Raw genomic sequence first — 21,620 nt, 5'->3', positions numbered from 1 at the left:
GCAAGTTGTTTAACTCTGTCCTCCACCTTGAGCCAGCCCACTTTGGAGAAGTGGGTAGGAGTGAGGTGGGATCTGGGGTGGAGGTCTAGAAGTAACCTGACTAGCTTGTTCTGAGATGTTTGGAGTTTAGATTTGAGGGTTTTGGAGGTGCTAGGGTACCAGGAGGTGCATGCGTAATGGAAAAAGGGGTTGAACGAGAGTTCCCGCCAGAATCCTCAAGGTGCTTTTGTTGACCGGAGAGGAGATTCTGTAGAGAAATCTCGTTCGTTGGTTAACCTTTTTGATTACCTTGGTTGCCATTTTATCACAGGAAAGATTAGCCTGTAGAATGGAACCTAGGTAGGTGACCTCATCTTTCCTGGTGATAACAATGTCACCCACTTTTATGGTGAAGTCATTGACTTTCTTAAGTTTGATGTGGGACCCAAACAGGATGGATTCTGTTTTACCCAAGTGTATGGATAGCTTGTTGTCAGCGAGCCAGGTGCAAGTTCTACAGAGCTCAGCACTGAGGATTTTCTCCACCTGTGACTTGTACCAAACCCTCCTCATCCCCCGGATTGTAAATAAGGTAAATAATTCAATGTATATACTCTGATGATTAACTTGTGTGATGACTGTATTATGCTGATAGTATATATTTGTACCATGAATTGATTTACGTGGACCCCGACTTAAACAAGTTGAAAAACTTATTGGGGTGCTACCATTTAGTGGTCAATTGTACGGAATATGTACTGTACTGTGCAATCTACTAATAAAAGTTTCAATCAATCAATCAATCAATCGCTGAACACAAGACAAGAATGACTGTGCATGTGAGCTGTATGCTTGGTATTGTTATGTATTTTTATCTCTTTAGACTTAAACTTCCTTTTTATTGTCATTGAAATTTGAACTTTGCAGTACAGCTAAGATGTTTATCTATCTTCTTATGTTTTTATGTGTCATTATGAATTAGCACCAAATTAGTTTTGCTTACAATTTCGTTGTACAATGTACAATGACAAAGATATATTCTATTCTAAAAAGTCAACACTCCCGACTAGCGGCCAAAATAAGGAACTGCTTTGGGGAAGGAGTTAAATAAAAGCAAGACAACATGCACGTTTACAGTATTACACATACCTGAAAATGAAGTAACAATCAGATAACAACATAAACTTCCTACACATAGAAAACATACTTTTTACCAACAGGACACGGTCACGTGACAGGAAATGCAGGACGCAGGTTACGTAATGGTCACGTGACATGAAAGCGGACCGCTTCAGACGTACCGCGCCAACACTGTCACTCACAAAAACGCGTGTAGCGCTCGAAATAGCGGTTAAAATAGCGAAAAAGCATTTGATATTTTAAGGGTACATAAAAACTGAACAATATACGGAGAGAATTACGAAAATAAACAGTTCGTTTTTGTTACAAAAAGGACACACAGCACGACACCAATTTTGACGCAACTCACGTCAGCGTCGCGAGCAGGAAGTGAGGAGGAAGGGGAGGAGCCACAGAAGCTAGCGGAAACTACGGAAGCCTGACTGTAGGCCATGACAGGAAGGGGTCAAATAAAGTACCGGTCAATCAACGATAATAAAGAACTCTTTCGAGATCAAATTCACACAAACACAATATTTCAGTAGCAAAATGAAAACATTCCGAAATATTAACAAAGTGCATTTTTAACTCCGTTACATAAAAATATGAAAAACATGTCATGTATTTTGTTTTCAACGCTTATATATCGAGATTACCTTCAGACCTGTCAAAATAGGGTTAAAAAAAAAAAAAAAAATGTTTTATGCACTCTTTGTAAAAGAAAACCCTGTTTTGTTTGGCAAAAACACAAAAAAATGCAATACCCCCCACCGACCCTAAAAACTTTTAAATTTGAATATTTGATGTGAAGTAATTGGAGACTTAAAATAGGTCAATAATTCATAACAACATTGATTTTAATCCACTATTATTTTTTGAGCAAAGAACGTGTCAGGTTCAAACACTGATGACATCTATTAAACAGGACAAGAAGCAAAGAATCAAACAGAGACAGAATTCAATTTGGCTCAGTGACGAGAAACGTATACATCTGTACCCTTGTACAGTGTCATTATCATTACGCTCTGCCAAAAGATTGCACGCCTCCTTCTTTTATTTGGACCTTCCCTGACCACATGGCAACAGCTGCTTCCAAAGGGACGGGGGGTCGTAAACAGCCATCGCCTTTAATTACAAAACGGTTCAAAAAAAGAGGTTGTAAAAGAGGTAAAAAAAAAAGAGGTTCGTAAAAGAGTTCAAAAAAGCGGTGCCCGGGAGGGAGGGTGGTCCTGCTTCCTCTTCGCTTTTGCAGTTCTTGGGTCAGACAATATCTTTCTGTTGATTACAATACATGAAAGAAACAGAAATACCTTCATGTTGCTTCCCCCCTACACAGTGGAGTTTTACAAGCCTTCTTCTCGGTAGGTTCAAAGACAGCTTTTGGTCTTCTCGCCGGGAACTCATTTCAACACAAAGTTTTTGTGATAACTTAGATACAATTATTCCAACAGAATGTTTTGGCCCCACCCACAAAAGTGTTTAAAATAAGTCATACCATTTTTTTAAATTATTTTTTACTTTCCACTTACTTTCTAGAGCAATTTCTGTTGATTTATACATCATTTTTCCTGGGGCGGCGTAGCTCGGCTGGTAGAGTGGCCGTGCCAGCAACTTGAAGGTTCCAGGTTCGATTCCCCGCTTCCGCCATCCTAGTCACTGCCGTTGTGTCCTTGGGCAAGACACTTTACCCACCTGCTCCCAGTGCCACCCACACTGGTTTAAATGTAACTTAGATATTGGGTTTCACTATGTAAAGCGCTTTAAGTCACTAGAGAAAAAGCGCTATATAAATATAATTCACTTATAAATAAATAAATAAATAAATATATAATATAATATATATAAATATAAATATAAATAAATAAATATAAATAAAATAAATAAATATAAATAAATATAAATAAATATAAATAAATATATAAATATAAAATAAATAAATATAAATAAATAAATATATATAATTATAATTCACTTCACTGTTTCTTGGTTTGTTTTTTTAATTACCTTTTTGTCATAAAAAAAAATGTTTTTTATGGCAAACATACAAAATATGCAATATGTATTTATTTATCTCAGAGTGGAATATTTGATGTGAAGTAATTTGAGCCTTTAATAGGTCAATAATTCACAACATTGATTTTGATTCATTATTATTTTTTCAGCAATGACAGTTTTAAAGAAAAGAACGGCCTGCATGGCAGCTTTGTGTTTTTTAGAGTCGACATTTCAACTTTTTCTCGTGACATTTTACCCGTTTGCTCTTTTATTCCACTTTTTTATGTTTTGTTTTGTAATAATATTTGTTAGAACGTGCCGCACGCCGTTAGAAAATTAGCTGTGGGGCACAAATGGCTTTGGGCGCCCTTGGTTTGAATCCTTTTAGATAGTTAGTTGCATTATTATGGTACATTATAATATCATTACATTAAAATCACTGTATATTTTGACAAAGACAAATATTTTGGAAAGTCAATTATTGCATAATGTGTGGCATACCTTAACTGTAACACGGCAGTAAAACGGCTGATCAGACAAAACAGACGTCATGGTCATGGACCCACAAGCTGCGAAAGCTAGCGCTCCAATCAGCTAAACAGAATCAATAACTCCACGGTGACGTTTTGGTGAATTTACTGAGGAATTTGTGAAAGTTAAACAATACGAAAAGAATCCCATTGTACGTTAATAATACTAACACAGACACTCGCAAAGGTGTTAGCATATTAGCTAATGCTAAAAATGCTAGCTTGATTACATTGCGATAGCACGTACAAACTATGCATGAAAACACTCCTACAGACATGGGACGCTTTAGTAAGTAAGAATTGTTTTAGTTATATTGGAAAACCTACAAACGTTGCTTGGAGTGATGAATGAAGAATCCTTTGGAGCAGAAACGCTATGGATGGCGACACTTCCGGTTCAAGGTACAAAAATACACGAGGTATGATTTCAGCTCGCAGCCCCTGCAGCGAGCGACCTCGTCCAAAAGATGGTGCAATAGCACAAACTATAACACACCTTTTCGCTCTCTCTGCCGGCGTAGCATGTAAACGATTTGTTGAAAACAAAATATTGTGTACGAAAAATCCATAAATTAACCCGCACCGTTTTATAGGCTGCAGAGTTCAAAGCGTTAGCAAAGTAGCAGTTTATAGTCCAGACACGTCAGCAGCACAGATTAGGAGAATTTGAAATGTGTTTTGACGTTGTTCTATTATTATTTACATACCAAATAATTTATTGTGATATATATCGTAATTGCAATAGTGAGATACAGATTTTAGGCCAGGAGTGTCCAAACTTTTTTTGACTTGGGGCCGAAAGCCGACTAGATATACATACACATATATACATATATATATACACACACACACATATATATACTCACACACATACATATATACACACATATGTGCATATACATATATATAATATATAATCAATATATAATATATACAGTCAATATATATATCATATTATATATAATACATACATATATATATATATATATATATATATATATATATATATATATATATATATATATATATATATATATATATATATATATATATATATATATATATATATATATATATATATATATATATAAGTACATATTGTTATATTAACATAATGGATATATAATTAATAATAATATAACTGGATATTAAGTGTATGTGAAAGTTTGACTCCTACTTTGTTTACATCCGTGACAAATTTAATTGAATTATATTTATATAGCGCTTTTCTCTAGTGACTCAAAGCGCTTTTACATAGTGAAACCCAAATAAGTTACATCCAAAGCAGTGTGGGTGGCACTGGGAGCAGGTGGGTAAAGTGTCTTGCCCAAGGACACAACGGCAGTGACTAGGTTGGCGGAAGCGGGGATCGAACCTGGAACCCTCAAGTTGCTGGCACGGCCACTCTACCAACCGAGCTATACCGCCCGACAACCTCCTTAAAGTTTTGTAATCAATCAAAATGATCGAGCAGCTAAAAAATCCGCCAAACATGGCTAAGTGTGGAGAGAGCGTGTTGTAGTTTTCCCATCATGCACTCTAATGATTTAAATGGGTGTCATTTGGAATTTTTATTGGTGCTTGGACGTTTTTGTTTTTTTTAAATAATATCCACAAAGTTCAGTGAGCAGGTTGTGTTGACTTGTTGCTTGATTTTTTTTTGCACCATGACTCGGGAAGGTTGTTTGGATTGGGTCATACAATTAAATGATGTGCTGATTTCAATTTATTTATGGTCATTGAACTGATTTACGTCAAGTTGGCGACACATTTGCACCGGGCGGGATGGCGAAGTTGGTAGAGTGGCCGGGCCAGCAATCGGAGGGTTGCTGGTTACTGGGGTTCAATCCCCACCTTCTACCATCCTAGTCATGTCCGTTGTGTCCTTGGGCAAGACACTTCACCCTTGCTCCTGATGGCTGCTGGTTAGCGCCTTGCATGGCAGCTCCCTCCATCAGTGTGTGAATGTGTGTGTGAATGTGGAAATAGTGTCAAAGCGCTTTGAGTACCTTGAAGGTAGAAAAGCGCTATACAAGTATAACCCATTTATCATATATTTATTTATAATATGTTTTATATACAAACTGCAAGTATATATATCATGTAGCAACAGACATCTTCATAACAATATGTAATATGTACAATATACACACTGCAAGTATATATATAATGTAGTAACAGACACCTTCATAACAATATGTAATATGTACAATATACACACTGGAAGTATATATATAATGTAGTAACAGACACCTTCATAACAAAATGTAATATGTACAATATACACACTGGAAGTATATATATATAATGTAGTAACAGACACACTGTGTCGCCATGGAGGCGAGGATTATTGATTTAGAAGTAGCTAAAACACTGCCGACTGCGGATAGACGTTCGCCGCTAGCTAGCTAGCCATATCTTAAAGCAGTGGTCCCCAACCACCGGGCCGCGGCCCGGTACCAATCGGTCCACGGACCGGTACCGGGCCGCACAAGAAATTTAATTAAATCAACATAAAAACCACAATATATACATTATATATCAATATAAATCAATACAGTCTGCAGGGATACAGTCTGTAAGCACACATGATTGTATTTCTTTATGAGAAAAAATAAATAAATAAATAAATAAATTTACTACCCCCCCCCCCCCCCCCCCTTTTCAAGCGGAAGTTTAGCGGGAAATGTAAAATGTCACTTTATAAGTTAACCCGGCCGTATTGGCATGTGTTGCAATGTTAAGATGTCATCATTGATATATAAACTATCAGACTGCGTGGTCGCTAGTAGTGGCTTTCAGTAGGCCTTTAAGGGCTATATGAGCAACCTTTGAACAAACAGAAGAAAACAAAGAAAAAGCAAAACCCTATTGAGATTGATCTTTCAAGTTTTTGAAAAAAACACAGCAGTCAAGGAAGTCACATTTACTGACAGCGGCGGAAATGTTTACCCTGAGCGACATTTCCACCTTTAAATATTAATGGCCTTGTGATGGCGGGCTGACGAGTGGTATTTGACAAACACTGACGATACGCTGAAAAGGAAAAGACAGAAGCTTAATGACGTGATTGGTTGCTCGCAATGTTGCAAGGAAAACCGTTTTCTCAAGGACTCCAAAAAAATTGTTGCTTTGTATTTCCATAAATGGATGTCGGGGACCTATTATGCAAAAAGCAACGTTTCTTAGGCACTTGATTTCGCAATGCATAGTGGGGCCGCGCTAGCCATTTTTTGTTGGCCAAAGCTTGTGTTTACATAATAATAATAATAATAATAATGGCTTAGATTTATATAGCGCTTTTCTAGACACTCAAAGCGCTTCACAGAGAGTCCAGTACATGGCTGTACTGTACCCACGGTAACGTGAGGGAGATCAACAAACTGGATTCAAATGGATCATGCAAAACAAAAACAATCAAGGGTCCGCATCGAGAAAAACTGGACCCTGTTCCTACGGCCCGCTACCTCGAAAAAATAAATACAATTGGTGGAGTTGATCCACATGAACGGACAACGGAGTCAGTTTTAATACCGGTGAGAAATTTCACAATACCAAGTCTCTTAAAGGCCTACTGAAAGCCACTACTAGCGACCACGCAGTCTGATAGTTTATATATCAATGATGAAATCTTAACATTGCAACACATGCCAATACGGCCGGGTTAACTTATAAAGTGACATTTTAAAATTCCCGGGAAATATCCGGCTGAAACGTCGCGGTATGATGACGTATGCGCGTGACGAAGTCCGAGTAACGGAAGTTATGGTACCCCGTAGAATCCTATACAAAAAGCTCTGTTTTCATTTCATAATTCCACAGTATTCTGGACATCTTTTGCAATTTTTTTAATGAACAATGAAGGCTGCAAAGAAGACAGTTGTAGGTGGGATCGGTGTATTAGCAGCGGACTACAGCAACACAACCAGGAGGACTTTGTTGGAGCGCTAGCCGCGCTAGCCGCCGACCTCACCTTGACTTCCTACGTCTCCGGGCCGCCAAACGCATCGGGTGAAGTCCTTCGTCCTTCTGCCGATCGCTGGAACGCAGGTGAGCACGGGTGTTGATGAGCAAATGAGGGCTGGCTGGCGTAGGTGGAGAGCTAATGTTTTTAGCATAGCTCTGTGCAGTCCGGTTGCTAAGTTAGCTTCAATGGCGTCGTTAGCACAGCATTGTTAACCTTCGCCAGCCTGGAAAGCATTAACCGTGTATTTACATGTCCACGGTTTAATAGTATTGTTGATTTTCTATCTATCCTTCCAGTCAGGGGTTTATTTCTTTTGTTTCTATATGCAGTTAAAGCAAGATGCTATCACGTTAGCTCGTAGCTAAAGCATTTCGCCGATGTATTGTCGTGGAGATAAAAGGCACTGAATGTCCATTTGGTGTTCTGGACTCTCATTTCAAGAGGATATAGTATCCCAGGTGCTTTAAAATACAAATCCGTGATCCACAATAAAAAAAAGGAGAGTGTGGAATCCAATGAGCCAGCTTGTACCTAAGTTACGGTCAGAGCGAAAAAAGATACGTCCATCACTGCCTCTCAAGTCATTCACTGTAACGTTCCTCATCTACGAATCTTTCATCCTCGCTCAAATTAATGGGGTAATCATCACTTTCTCGGTCCGAATCTCTCTCGCTCCATTGTAAACAACGGGGAATTGTGAGGAATACTAGCTCCTGTGACGTCACGCTACTTCCGCTACAGGCAAGGCTTTTCTTTATCAGCGAGCAAAAGTTGCGAACTTTATCGTCGATTTTCTCTACTAAATCCTTTCAGCAAAAAATGGCAATATCGTGAAATGATCAAGTATGACACATAGAATGGATCTGCTATTCCCGTTTAAATAAAAAATAATCATTTCAGTAGGCCTTTAAGGATCATTGTCCTCCGTTCAAATTTTACGTAATCTGCGGCTTTTATCTTTTATGCGTTCAAGATTAACAGGTTTCCCTGAAAAAACACGCCCAATATTACTTTTAAATACTTTGATCACTGCGCTACTTCTCCGAAAATAGGACTCACTCATTGTTGTGCTTATCCATGACTAAAAGTAAACAGACAACATGATTTGTTCCAAAATACTGTACTCTGTTTCTAGTTTAGCCAGTGCTAACATCCTGCTAAATGCTACGTGCGAAACTGAATAAAACATGCTTCCATTCAAACTAAGCAGTCTGAAAATGTACCAGGTGATGGCGTTAAAAGTCATGTTTGATCGTCTCACGGCTGCTATTTGACGTCTCGTTATTAGCTCATTAACCCGACTTCCTTTGCTCCGATTTCTTGCTGGAAATGACAAAAAATCTCACCAAATCGTTTTTTTCCCCCTAAAGCGATCATCACAACGATTCTTGCAGTTAATGATGTCGCACGTTCATGCCATGTTTTGAAGTCGTTGAAGAAAATAACAAATTTTTAGCACTGAGTCTTGCATTCAGCCGTATAAGTTCTTCTAAAAATGGTATATATGTCAGGCGCGCACCACTCCGGCTGCAGCAAGCGGCTGCATTCGATCATCAGCAATCAACGCACCTGTCGCTCATGAGAAGACCTGCTATTATTTCTACTATTATTCCTAGGTTTTTTTTGTAGTTTTATTCTGTTATTTTGTATTTTATTGCTATTATTACTACTATGAATTTTAGTTTTTTTTTTGTTTTATTCTGTTATTTTCTATTTTATTGCTATTATTACTATTATGATTCTTAGGTTTTTGTTTAGTTTTATTCTGTTATTTTCTATTTTATCGCTATTTTTACTACTGTAATTCTTAGGGTTTTTTTTCTTTTATTATTTTATTTTCTATTTTATTGCTATTATTACTACTATGATTCTTAGGTTTTTGTTTAGTTTTATTCTGTTATTTTCTATTTTATCGCTATTTTTACTACTATAATTCTTAGGGTTTTTTTTCTTTTATTCTTTTATTTTCTATTTTATTGCTATTATTACTACTATGATTCTTAGGTTTTTGTTTAGTTTTATTCTGTTATTTTCTATTATATTGCTATTTTTACTACTATAATTCTTAGGTTGTTTTTTTTTAAATTCTTTTTATTTTCTATTTTATTGCTATTATTACTACTATGATTCTTTCAATGCTATGCTTTTTTTTAAAGGTTGAAAACACATTTTTAATAAGGTCTTTTTTACTGATCATGTTAAAGGTAGAAAATGGATGGATGGATATTACTGTATTATTTATATTTCATAACATATTTGATAGTATGTTTTAGATGGTGTTCATTTTAGTTAACACCTCAGAGGTGGCGTTTTTTCCCCTCAAATCCTCAGTGCCGTTTTGTTTAGTTTTATTCTGTTATTTTCTATTTTATCGCTATTTTTACTACTATAATTCTTAGGGTTTATTTTGTTTTAGTCTTTTATTTTCTATTTTGTTGCTATTATTACTACTATGATTCTTAGGTTTTTGTTTAGTTTTATTCTGTTATTTTCTATTGTATTGCTATTTTACTACTATAATTCTTAGGTTGTTTTTTTTTATATTCTTTTTATTTACTATTTTATTGCTATTATTACTACTATGATTCTTAGGTTTTTTTTTGTTTTATTCTTTTTATTTTCTATTTTATTGCTATTATTACTACTATGATTCTTTCAATGCTATGCTTTTTTTTAAAGGTTAAAAACACACATTTTTAATAAGGTCTTTTTTACTGATCATGTTAAAGGTAGAAAATGGATGGATGGATATTACTGTATTATTTATATTTCATAACATATTTGATACTATGTTTTAGATGGTGTTCATTTTAGTTAACGCCTCAGAGGTGGCGGTTTTTTTCCTCAAATCCTCAGTGCCGTTTTGTTTAGTTTTATTCTGTTATTTTCTATTTTATCGCTATTTTTACTACTATAATTCTTAGTTTTTTTTTTCTTTTTATTCTTTTATTTTATATTTTATTGCTATTTACTACTATGATTCTTAGGTTTTTGTTTAGTTTTATTCTGTTATTTTCTATTTTATTGCTATTTTTACTACTATAATTCTTAGGGTTTTTTTTCTTTTTATTCTTTTCTTTTTTATTTTATTGCTATTATTACTACTATGATTCTTAGGTTTTTGTTTAGTTTTATTCTGTTATTTTCTATTTTATTTTTATTTTTACTACTATAATTCTTAGGGGTATTTTTTGTTTTATTATTTTTATTTTCTATTTTATTGCTATTATTACTAATATGATTCTTAGGTTTTTGTTTAGTTTTATTCTGTTATTTTCTATTTTATTGCTATTTTTACTACTATAATTCTTAGGGGTTTTTTTGTATTATTCTTTTTATTTTCTATTTTATTGCTATTATTACTTCTATGATTCCTTCAATGCTTTGCTTTTTTTTAAAGGTTAAAAAAACACATTTTTAATAAGGTCTTTTTTACTGATCATGTTAAAGGTAGAAAATGGATGGATGGATATTACTGTATTATTTATATTTCATAACATATTTGATACTATGTTTTAGATGGTGTTCATTTTAGTTAACGCCTCAGAGGTGGCGTTTTTTTTCCTCAAATCCTCAGTGCCGTTTTGTTTAGTTTTATTCTGTTATTTTCTATTTTATCGCTATTTTTACTACTATAATTCTTAGGGTTTTTTTTTATTATTCTTTTATTTTCTATTTTATTGCTATTATTACTACTATGATTCTTAGGTTTTTGTTTAGTTTTATTCTGTTATTTTCTATTTTATTTTTACTACTATAATTCTTAGGTTTTTTTTTTGTTTTATTCTTTTTATTTTCTATTTTATTGCTATTATTACTACTATGATTCTTAGGTTTTTGTTTAGTTTTATTCTGTTATTTTCTATTTTATTGCTATTTTTACTACTATAATTCTTAATTTTTTTTTATTGTAATTATTTTTATTTTCCATTTTATTGCTATTATTACTACTATGATTCTCTCAATGCTATGCTTTTTTTTAAAGGTTCATTTTAGTTAACGCCTCAGAGGTGGCGTTTTTTTTCCTCAAATCCTCAGTGCCGTTTTGTTTAGTTTTATTCTGTTATTTTCTATTTTATCGCTATTTTTACTACTATAATTCTTAGGGTTTTTTTTTATTATTCTTTTATTTTCTATTTTATTGCTATTATTACTACTATGATTCTTAGGTTTTTGTTTAGTTTTATTCTGTTATTTTCTATTTTATTTTTACTACTATAATTCTTAGGTTTTTTTTTTGTTTTATTCTTTTTATTTTCTATTTTATTGCTATTATTACTACTATGATTCTTAGGTTTTTGTTTAGTTTTATTCTGTTATTTTCTATTTTATTGCTATTTTTACTACTATAATTCTTAATTTTTTTTTATTGTAATTATTTTTATTTTCCATTTTATTGCTATTATTACTACTATGATTCTCTCAATGCTATGCTTTTTTTTAAAGGTTAAAAACACATTTTTAATAAGGTCTTTTTTACTGATCATGTTAAAGGTAGAAAATGGATGGATGGATATTACTGTATTATTTATATTTCATAACATATTTGATAGTATGTTTTAGATGGTGTTCATTTTAGTTAACGCCTCAGAGGTGGCGTTTTTTCCCCTCAAATCCTCAGTGCCGTTTTGTTTAGTTTTATTCTGTTATTTTCTATTTTATCGCTATTTTTACTACTATAATTCTTAGGGTTTATTTTTCTTTTTATTCTTTTATTTTCTATTTTATTGCTATTATTACTACTATGATTCTTAGGTTTTTGTTTAGTTTTATTCTGTTATTTTCTATTTTATTTTTATTTTTACTACTATAATTCTTAGGGGTTTTTTTTAAAATTATTTTTATTTTCTATTTTATTGCTATTATTATTATTCTCTCAATGCTATGCTTTTTTTTAAAGGTTAAAAACACACATTTTTAATAAGGTCTTTTTTACTGATCATGTTAAAGGTAGAAAATGGATGGATGGATATTACTGTATTATTTATATTTCATAACATATTTGATACTATGTTTTTTCTCCTCAAATCCTCACTGCCTTCCATGTTTTGTTCTCGTCAACAGTGCTGTGTGTGCGTGCGTGTGTTTCTACGTGTGCGTTTTTGTCCTCCTTTTTCTTTCTTTTTAGCGTGAAGCACTTTTGTGTTGCCACTCGCAGTAAAAGTGCCACGCAAGTAAAGTTTGATTCGATTTGAAAACGTCAATTTATTATCGACCTTTGGTGAAAACATCCCATTTGAAAAGTCTTTGTGCCATTTTCTCAGGGGATCAGCGTTACATGTTTTCAAAAGGGAACTCAAGTGGCTCTTCTTTTCCACAGACACCACACTGGACTCGCACGTGGGGATTATATCTGCACATGAATGAGTGACATGAATGAGTGACATGAATGAGTGACATGAATGAGTGACATGAATGAGTGACGGCAGTCCCGAGCGACGCAATGTGGCACAGAAAGGGAAAGTAAGCTGCTGTGGACACGGGTAGAGAACCGTCAGGACGCAATCGCAGCCTTGACAGGAGCGGCGGCCACTTTGGACAGACAGCAGAAATAGTGTGTGAGGGCGGCTCGGATGTTCTGATCTCTGAGGCCGTAGATGAGCGAGCCCATACATCTGGGCATGAAGAAAAAACACACAAACATAAAGGACTGCATTCGTATAAAGGTGACCCACGAGGTAACTCTGGCCATGAACATTAAAGTAATGTTGTAGAGCGCGGACAGGACGGTGAGGCCCAGCTGCAACAGGTGCAGCAGCAGTGTCTTCTGGGCTTTACGGGCCGACTCGCCGTCCGTGGACGCCGACCTGGCCGCCACCGCCACGCCTATGTAGCTGCAAACAATGACCAAGCTCGCGGAGCCGAACAGAAAACCTGTGTAGCCCGTTCGGTAATGATCAGACACGGGCAGGAGAATAATGCTGGCGCTGCTGCACTGCTCGGGCATCTTCAGACTCTCCAGCCCGTCGAAGGGAAACTGCACCAACAGGAGCACCATGGTGAGAACCTGGAAGAAAGAAAAAGTCCAAACCGAGAGCACGGCCGCCCCCGTGTTCCCGACGGTGATGATGGAGGCGTGTCTGAGAGGGTGGCACACCGCCACATATCTCTCCAGAGACATCACCAACAGCACCAGAGGAGAGATGTCATTGGTCAGGTTCGTCAGCATGATGAGGACGCCGCACTGAGGATACGTGAGGATGATCCGATACGCGTGCATCAGGTACAACACCTGGCTGATCGCCATCTGCAGCGTGTCCGCCAGGAGGAGGTGGAACAGCAGGATGTAGCGAGACGTCTCCCGGAACACCCGTTTGCTTCTCAGGGTGAGCATCATCACCGCGTTGATGAAGAGGAACACCAAGCAGGCCACCGAGGTCACGCTGGACGACAACACCCGCTCCACCAGACCCAACCGGGTCACGTTGGACTGCAACAACGCTTGTCTCAACATGGAAGTCACACAAAGACAACATGAAGCCCTCAAAGAGCAGCAGTCGACTGCACGCTCTCTTTATACGTTTATTTGCTCCATGCTGATAGGTCCAAACTCGGTCATGTGACCCACATCAGAGCACCCTGTGACCACGCCCCCAAACAGTCCTCCCTTGTCATCATCCGACTGGACGACCGCAAGTGACAACGTGAATAAACAATTTACTCAATTATTGTTATAGCCCAATCTGCCTTTTGTCCACAGTCAACCATCAGTCAGAACTACGACATTGTTCACTTTTATTCACGGATGTAAATCCAGCCCAGGGTAGTCCAAAGAGGTCGGTAGGTTGTGAGTTCAACAGCCATGTGATTTGACCACAATGAAAAAGACTAGGGATGTCCGATAATTAATTTGCCCGAGATTCTTAGGTTTTTGTTTAGTTTTATTCTGTTATTTTCTATTTCATTGCTATTTTTACTACTATAATTCTTAGGGTTTTTTGTTTTATTCTTTTTATTTTCTATTTTATTGCTATTATTACTTCTATGATTCTTTCAATGCTATGCTTTTTTTTAATGACACCACGTGCACAAAACCTTTCCGGGACGATCGATTTTCCGAATAAAATCACCGAACAAAGTGGTAACTTCCTTCTTCCCAACAGTATCAGTGACTTCCCTTTCCATCCAGTCCCATCCAAACTTATTTTTGACATGTTTATCAATTTCTTTTACTCGTAAAGCGTCCTTTCTCTGGAGAACCGACATCGTTTCCATATGGAAAATGGCGGTATGATGATGTTATTAACGTCATCATTCATAACAGATGTCCTGATTGGTCACAAGGAACATATCCACCAATCAACTACGGCGTAATATAAACTACGTCTCCAATCTTGATTAACGTACGTTTGACACTCCTGTCTTAGAGGGTGTTTGATTTTGAACTTTGAACCCACTAGTCTTCCTGGGGTCCATTCAATTGTTCGTTTTAGATAACGCTTCAGAGGTGGCGTTTTTTTTCCTCAAATCCTCAACGCCGTGCCATGTTTTGTTCTCGTTAATAGTGCTGTGTGTGCGTGCGTGTGTTTGTCGTGTGCGTTTTTTTTTTTGTTTTCTTCTGTTTTTTTCTATTTTATTGCTATTATTTCTACTATTATTCCTAGGGGTTTTTTTGGTAGTTTTATTCTGTTATTTTGTATTTTATTGCTATTATTACTACTATGAATTTTAGTTTGTTTTTTTGTTTTATTCTGTTTTTTTCTATTTTATTGCTATTATTACTACTATGATTCTTAGGTTTTTGTTTAGTTTTATTCTGTTATTTTCTATTTTAATCGCTATTTTTACTACTATAATTCTTAGGGTTTTTTTTTATTATTCTTTTCTTTTGTATTTTATTGCTATTATAACTACTATGATTCTTAGGTTTTTGTTTAGTTTTATTCTGTTATTTTCTATTTTATTGCTATTATTTCTACTATTATTCCTAGGGTTTTTTTTGTAGTTTTATTCTGTTATTTTGTATTTTATTGCTATTATTACTACTATGAATTTTAGTTTTTTTTTTTGTTTTATTCTGTTATTTTCTATTTTATTGCTATTTTTACTACTATAATTCTTTGGGGTTTTTTGTTTTATTCTTTTTATTTTCTATTTTATTGCTATTATTTCTACTATTATTCCTAGGGTTTTTTTTGTAGTTTTATTCTGTTATTTTGTATTTTATTGCTATTATTACTACTATGAATTTTAGTTGTTTTTTTTTGTTTTATTCTGTTATTTTCTATTTTATTGCTATTTTTACTACTATAATTCTTTGGGGTTTTTTGTTTTATTCTTTTTATTTTCTATTTTATTGCTATTATTACTTCTATGATTCTTTCAATGCTATGCTTTTTTTTAATGACACCAAGTGCACAAAACCTTTCCGGGACGATCGATTTTCCGAATAAAATCACCGAACAAAGTGGTAACTTCCTTCTTCCCAACAGTATCAGTGATTTCCCTTTCCATCCAGTCCCATCGGAACTTATTTTTGACATGTTTATCAATTTCTTTTACTCGTAGAGCGTCCTTTCTCTCGAGAACCGACATCGTTTACATATGGAAAATGGCCGTAATAACCATTATGAATGATGACGTTATTAACGTCATCATTCATAACAGATGTCCTGATTGGTCACAAGGAACATATCGACCAATCAACTACGGCGTAATATAAACTACGTCTCCAATCTTGATTTAGGGTCGGAAAAAAAAAACGGAAAAACGGGAGATAATTTTTTTTTTTTCCCCGAGATTAAAAAAGACGGAATTCCAACTTTAGACGGAAAAATCCCATGCCTGGTTCAAACCCCGGCCGAGTCGTACCAAAGACTATAAAAATGGGAGCCATTACCTCCCTGCTTGGCACTCAGCATCAAGGGTTGGAATTAGGGGTTAAATCACCAAAAATGATTCCCGGGCGCGGCCACCGCTGCTGCTCACTGCTCCCCTCACCTCCCAGGCGGTGATCAAGGGTGATGGGTCAAATGCAGAGAATAATTTCGCCACACCTAATGTGTGTGTGTGTGTGACAATCATTGGCACTTGAACTTAACTTTTTAACAAACCACGTCCCGCCGACATCTTCAATCTCTGCCCCCTCTCCCTTGTGGAGGCGGAGTTACACAGGTCCGGTGGCCATGGATGAAGTGCTGGCTGTCCAGAGTCGGGACCCGGGGTGGACCGCTCGCCTGTGCATCGGTTGGGGACATCTCTGCGCTGCTGACCCGTCTACGCTCGGGATGGTCTCCTGCTGGCCCCACTATGGACTGGACTCTCACTATTATGTTGGATCCATTATGGACTGGACTCTCACTATTATGTTAGATCCACTATGGACTGGACTCTCACTATTATGTTAGATCCACTATGGACTGGACTCTCACTATTATGTTAGATCCACTATGGACTGGACTCTCACTATTATGTTAGATCCACTATGGACTGGACTCTCACTATTATGTTGGATCCATTATGGACTGGACTCTCACTATTATGTTAGATCCACTATGGACTGGACTCTCACTATTATGTTAGATCCACTATGGACTGGACTCTCACTATTATGTTAGATCCACTATGGACTGGACTCTCACTATTATGTTAGATCCACTATGGACTGGACTCTCACTATTATGTTAGATCCACTATGGACTGGACTCTCACTATTATGTTGGATCCATTATGGACTGGACTCTCACTATTATGTTAGATCCACTATGGACTGGACTCTCACTATTATGTTAGATCCACTATGGACTGGACTCTCACTATTATGTTAGATCCACTATGGACTGGACTCTCACTATTATGTTAGATCCACTATGGACTGGACTCTCACTATTATGTTAGATCCACTATGGACTGGACTCTCACTATTATGTTGGATCCATTATGGACTGGACTCTCACTATTATGTTAGATCCACTATGGACTGGACTCTCACTATTATGTTAGATCCACTATGGACTGGACTCTCACACTATTATGTTAGATCCACTATGGACTGGACTCTCACTATTATAGGGGGGAAAAAGAAGAGGAGAAAAACATCGATTTTTATTTTTTATATCGGGAAACCATACGTCAGGGCATGAAGAAAAAACACACAAGCAAGCCTGTATTCGTTAAAAAAAAAACGATCTGGAGAAAACAGTGTTAAAAAACACAAAGATAGCGATTTGGGGGCACGACAAGAGAAAAATGTAACCTAAAACATTTGAATGCACGTAAAACATTTTAAGACCTTTTGCATATCAGTATGTGGAATTAAATGATGTAATGATTTAAGCAAAGAAGTCAAACAATGTACTAATATGATCCAGTTTTTTAAAAAAAACCTGTTCAAACTTAAATTGTTCACAAAGCCCAAATTTTATTAGACCTCCTGAATTGTATTGAACATGACATTTACCTCATTATATGAATCATAACTGACTGAACGATTGATTCGAGAGAACCGTTGTATTTACAACTCATTGACGTAAATTGTGCTAGAAAATGCTACAAAACAGGATGTGAACGTACAGTACAGGCCAAAAGTTTGGCTACACCTTCTCAATCAGTGGATTTTCTTTTATTTTCATGACTATTTACATTGTAGATTGTCACTGAAGGCATCAAAACTATGAATGAACACATGTGGAGTTATGTACTTAACAAAAAAGGGGAACTAACTGAAAACAAGTTTTGTGTTATAGTTTCTTCAAAATAGCCACCCTTTGCTCTATTTACTGTTTTGCACACTCTTGGCATTCTCTCGTTGATCTTCAAGAGGTAGTCGCCTGAAAGGGTTTTCACTTCACAGGTGTCATAGTTTTGATGCCTTCAGTGACAATCTACAATGTAAATAGTCCTGAAAATAAAGAAAACGCATTGAAATGAGAAGGTGTGTCCAAAGTTTTGGCCTGTACTGTATGTGTTGGTGATAGATATGATGCGAAGAGGGGTCGGACTGAAGAAGCTTTGCCTCTTCCTACTCTTTTTCGGACATGTCAGAAAATATGTGAAAAACAAAATGTAATGTATACTAGGGCTGTGAATCGTTGGGCACCACACGATTCGATTCTTGGGCATAAAGATTCTAAGTACAATCAATTCTCGATTCAAAATCAATGCATTTTTTAATACCATTGGGTTCCTGCTCTATGATTAACTACATTCCTCCAAAAATTAGATAAACCAGCTGTGATAAATTTCTATATTACTTAAAGGCCTACTGAAAGCCACTACTAGCGACCACGCAGTCTGATAGTTTATATATCAATGATGAAATCTTAACTTTGCAACACATGCCAATACGGCCGGGTTAACTTATAAAGTGACATTTAAAACTTCCCGGGAAATATCCGGCTGAAATGTCGCGGTATGATGACGTATGCGCGTGACGAAGTCAGAGTAACGGAAGTTATGGTACCCGTAGAATCCTATACAAAAAGCTCTGTTTTCATTTCATAATTCCACAGTATTCTGGACATCTTTTGCAATTTGTTTAATGAACAATGAAGGCTGCAAAGAAGACAGTTGTAGGTGGGATCGGTGTATTAGCAGCGGACTACAGCAACACAACCAGGAGGACTTTGTTGGAGCGCTAGCCGCCGACCTCACCTTGACTTCCTACGTCTCTGGGCCGCCAAACGCATCGGGTGAAGTCCTTCGTCCTTCTGCCGATCGCTGGAACGCAGGTGAGCACGGGTGTTGATGAGTAGATGAGGGCTGGCTGGGGTAGGTGGAGAGCTAATGTTGTTAGCATAGCTCTGTGAGGTCCCGTTGCTAAGTTGCTAAGTTAGCTTCAATGGCGTCGTTAGCACAGCATTGTTAACCTTCGCCAGCCTGGAAAGCATTAACCGTGTATTTACATGTCCACGGTTTAATAGTATTGTTGATCTGCTATTCCCGTTTAAATTTTAAAAAATCATTTCAGTAGGCCTTTAAAAGAAAACAGTATTGGTTTAAAAAAAATATATATATACATAAACATTTCATAAAGTCAAATAAGGCAACAAGAGAAGTATCCAACATTTCAGATATGATCATCTACATCAGGGGTGTCCAAACTTTTTCCACTGAGGGCCGCACATAGAAAAATCAAAGCTAGCAGGGGCCATTTTGATATTTTTTATTTTAAAAACTAATATATGTATAAAAAATATATAAAAATCCTTTGGGGTCCCCGGGATCAAGCCTGAGTGGAAGCCTAAATGTATATTTTTTATTTTAAAAACCAATACAATATATGTATAAAAAATATACATTTAGGCTTCCACTCAGGCTTGATCCCGGGGACCCCAAAGGGTTTTGGTCCAAAAAATATAAAAAATGTGTCATTATTCAGTATTATTATTTGTGTTATTCAAGTTTTTAAATCTAATCACACTAAAATTGTAGGGTATCCAAAAGGATCCTACTCATTAAAGTGTTAAAAAATAAATGAATCTATATCTGTTTACTTTTAACACAATAATCTCGAGATCAACTTCAGCTCTATCTGTCAATTATAAGTGTTATTGTTGTTTATGTTTTTGTTTGTTCGTTTTAGGCCCTTCTTTTAAAAAAACAGCTCGTTTTTTTCATGGCAAACACAAAATATGCAGCATTTTCCCCCCAAAATATCTCAAAATATTTAATGTGACTGAAATCGGAGCCTAGAATAGGTCAATAATTCATAATGACATTGATTTTGATTCATTATTATTTTTTAAAGAAAGAAACAGCCTACATGGCAGCTTTGTGTGATTAGAGTAAACATTGCTACATTTTCTTGTTACATTTCACCTGTTTGCTCTTTAAATACCACTTTTAATGTTTTTTATTTTTTTCAATCATATTTTTAAAATGTGCCGTGGGACCGTTAAAAAAATGACCTGCGGGCCGCAAATGGCCCCCGGGCCGCACTTTGGACACCCCTGCTCTACATCAACAATATGATTTGCCTGAGTGGCTGGAAAGGACAAATAAAAAAATAATAATAATGACAATAAATAAATTCCTAAATTTTTTAATTTTTATTTTTTATTATTATTATTTTTTTAACTGTTTAAGAATCGTTACAAATAAAAATCGCAATCCATTTGAAAATAAAAAAGGTTGACATTGCTACTGAATACAAAGAGAAGGATTAAAAAACAATGCACAAATCCGTCCATCCATCCATTTGTTTCCGCTTTTCCCTTTCGGGGTCGCCGGAGCCTATCTCAGCTGCACTCGGGCAGTAGACAGGGTACATCCTGGACAAGTCACCACCTCATCACAGGGCCAATGCACAAATAATAATAGTAATGAATTAGATTTATATAGCGCTTTTCTATTAACTAGATACTCTAAGCCAGGGGTGCCCATTACGTCGATCGCCAGCCAGGCATTAAAAAAAATAGACCTATAAAATTAGCGATAATCAATCTTCACTAAGACGTCACTTGATTGACATTCAGCCACGGAGTTTGCCGCCAATGTATTTCTTGTAAAGTGTATAAAAACGAGTATAGAAGCTGGACAAAAAAGCAACCACTTTCATGTGGTATTGGACAGAAAGGAGGACTTATTTTCTCCTCCATTTGAAAGTGTGGACGTTATCAGCACTACTGTCTGATTCCAATCAATGCAAGTCATCAGAATCAGGTAATACACCAACTTATATTCTTGTCTTCATGAAAGAAAGGAATCTACATGTGTTAAACATGCTTGTATTATCATTAAACACCTTTAACTTGTTAACAAAAATGTCTCTTTCATAAATAAATACATATAAATGATATATACTGTACATGAATGAGGTAGATCCCCTCGACTTGATCAATTGAAAAGTAGCTCTCCTGCAGAAAAAATGTGGGCACCCCTGCTCTAAGCGCTCACATTCACACTTCGGTGGTGGTATGCGACATTTGCAGCCACAGCTGCCCTGGGGTGGACTGACCGACCACCACCTATCATTCATTCACCAGTGTGAGCAGCACTGGGGGCAAGGGTGCCCAAGGACACAACGGCAGGGATTTGGATGGCAAGAGGCGGGGAGTGAAACGGGTAACTCTCAAGTATCTGGCACGGCC

The 21,620-nt window shown here is 36.3% G+C and overlaps 1 protein-coding gene across 1 annotated transcript; it reads right to left on the bottom strand.

Moving 5' to 3' along the window:
* Positions 1–11,864: 11,864 nt before the first annotated feature.
* On the bottom strand, positions 11,865–15,436 carry LOC133649901 (odorant receptor 131-2-like). Its single transcript, XM_062046597.1, has one exon. The coding sequence runs from the start codon at positions 14,042–14,044 to the stop codon at positions 13,085–13,087; it is 960 nt and encodes a 319-aa protein (XP_061902581.1). The 5' UTR covers positions 14,045–15,436; the 3' UTR covers positions 11,865–13,084.
* Positions 15,437–21,620: the final 6,184 nt, after the last annotated feature.

This window comes from Entelurus aequoreus, linkage group LG05, assembly GCF_033978785.1.
Source record: "Entelurus aequoreus isolate RoL-2023_Sb linkage group LG05, RoL_Eaeq_v1.1, whole genome shotgun sequence".
Taxonomy (NCBI): Eukaryota; Metazoa; Chordata; class Actinopteri; order Syngnathiformes; family Syngnathidae; genus Entelurus; species Entelurus aequoreus.
This window is presented reverse-complemented; position numbering and strand designations above follow the sequence as displayed.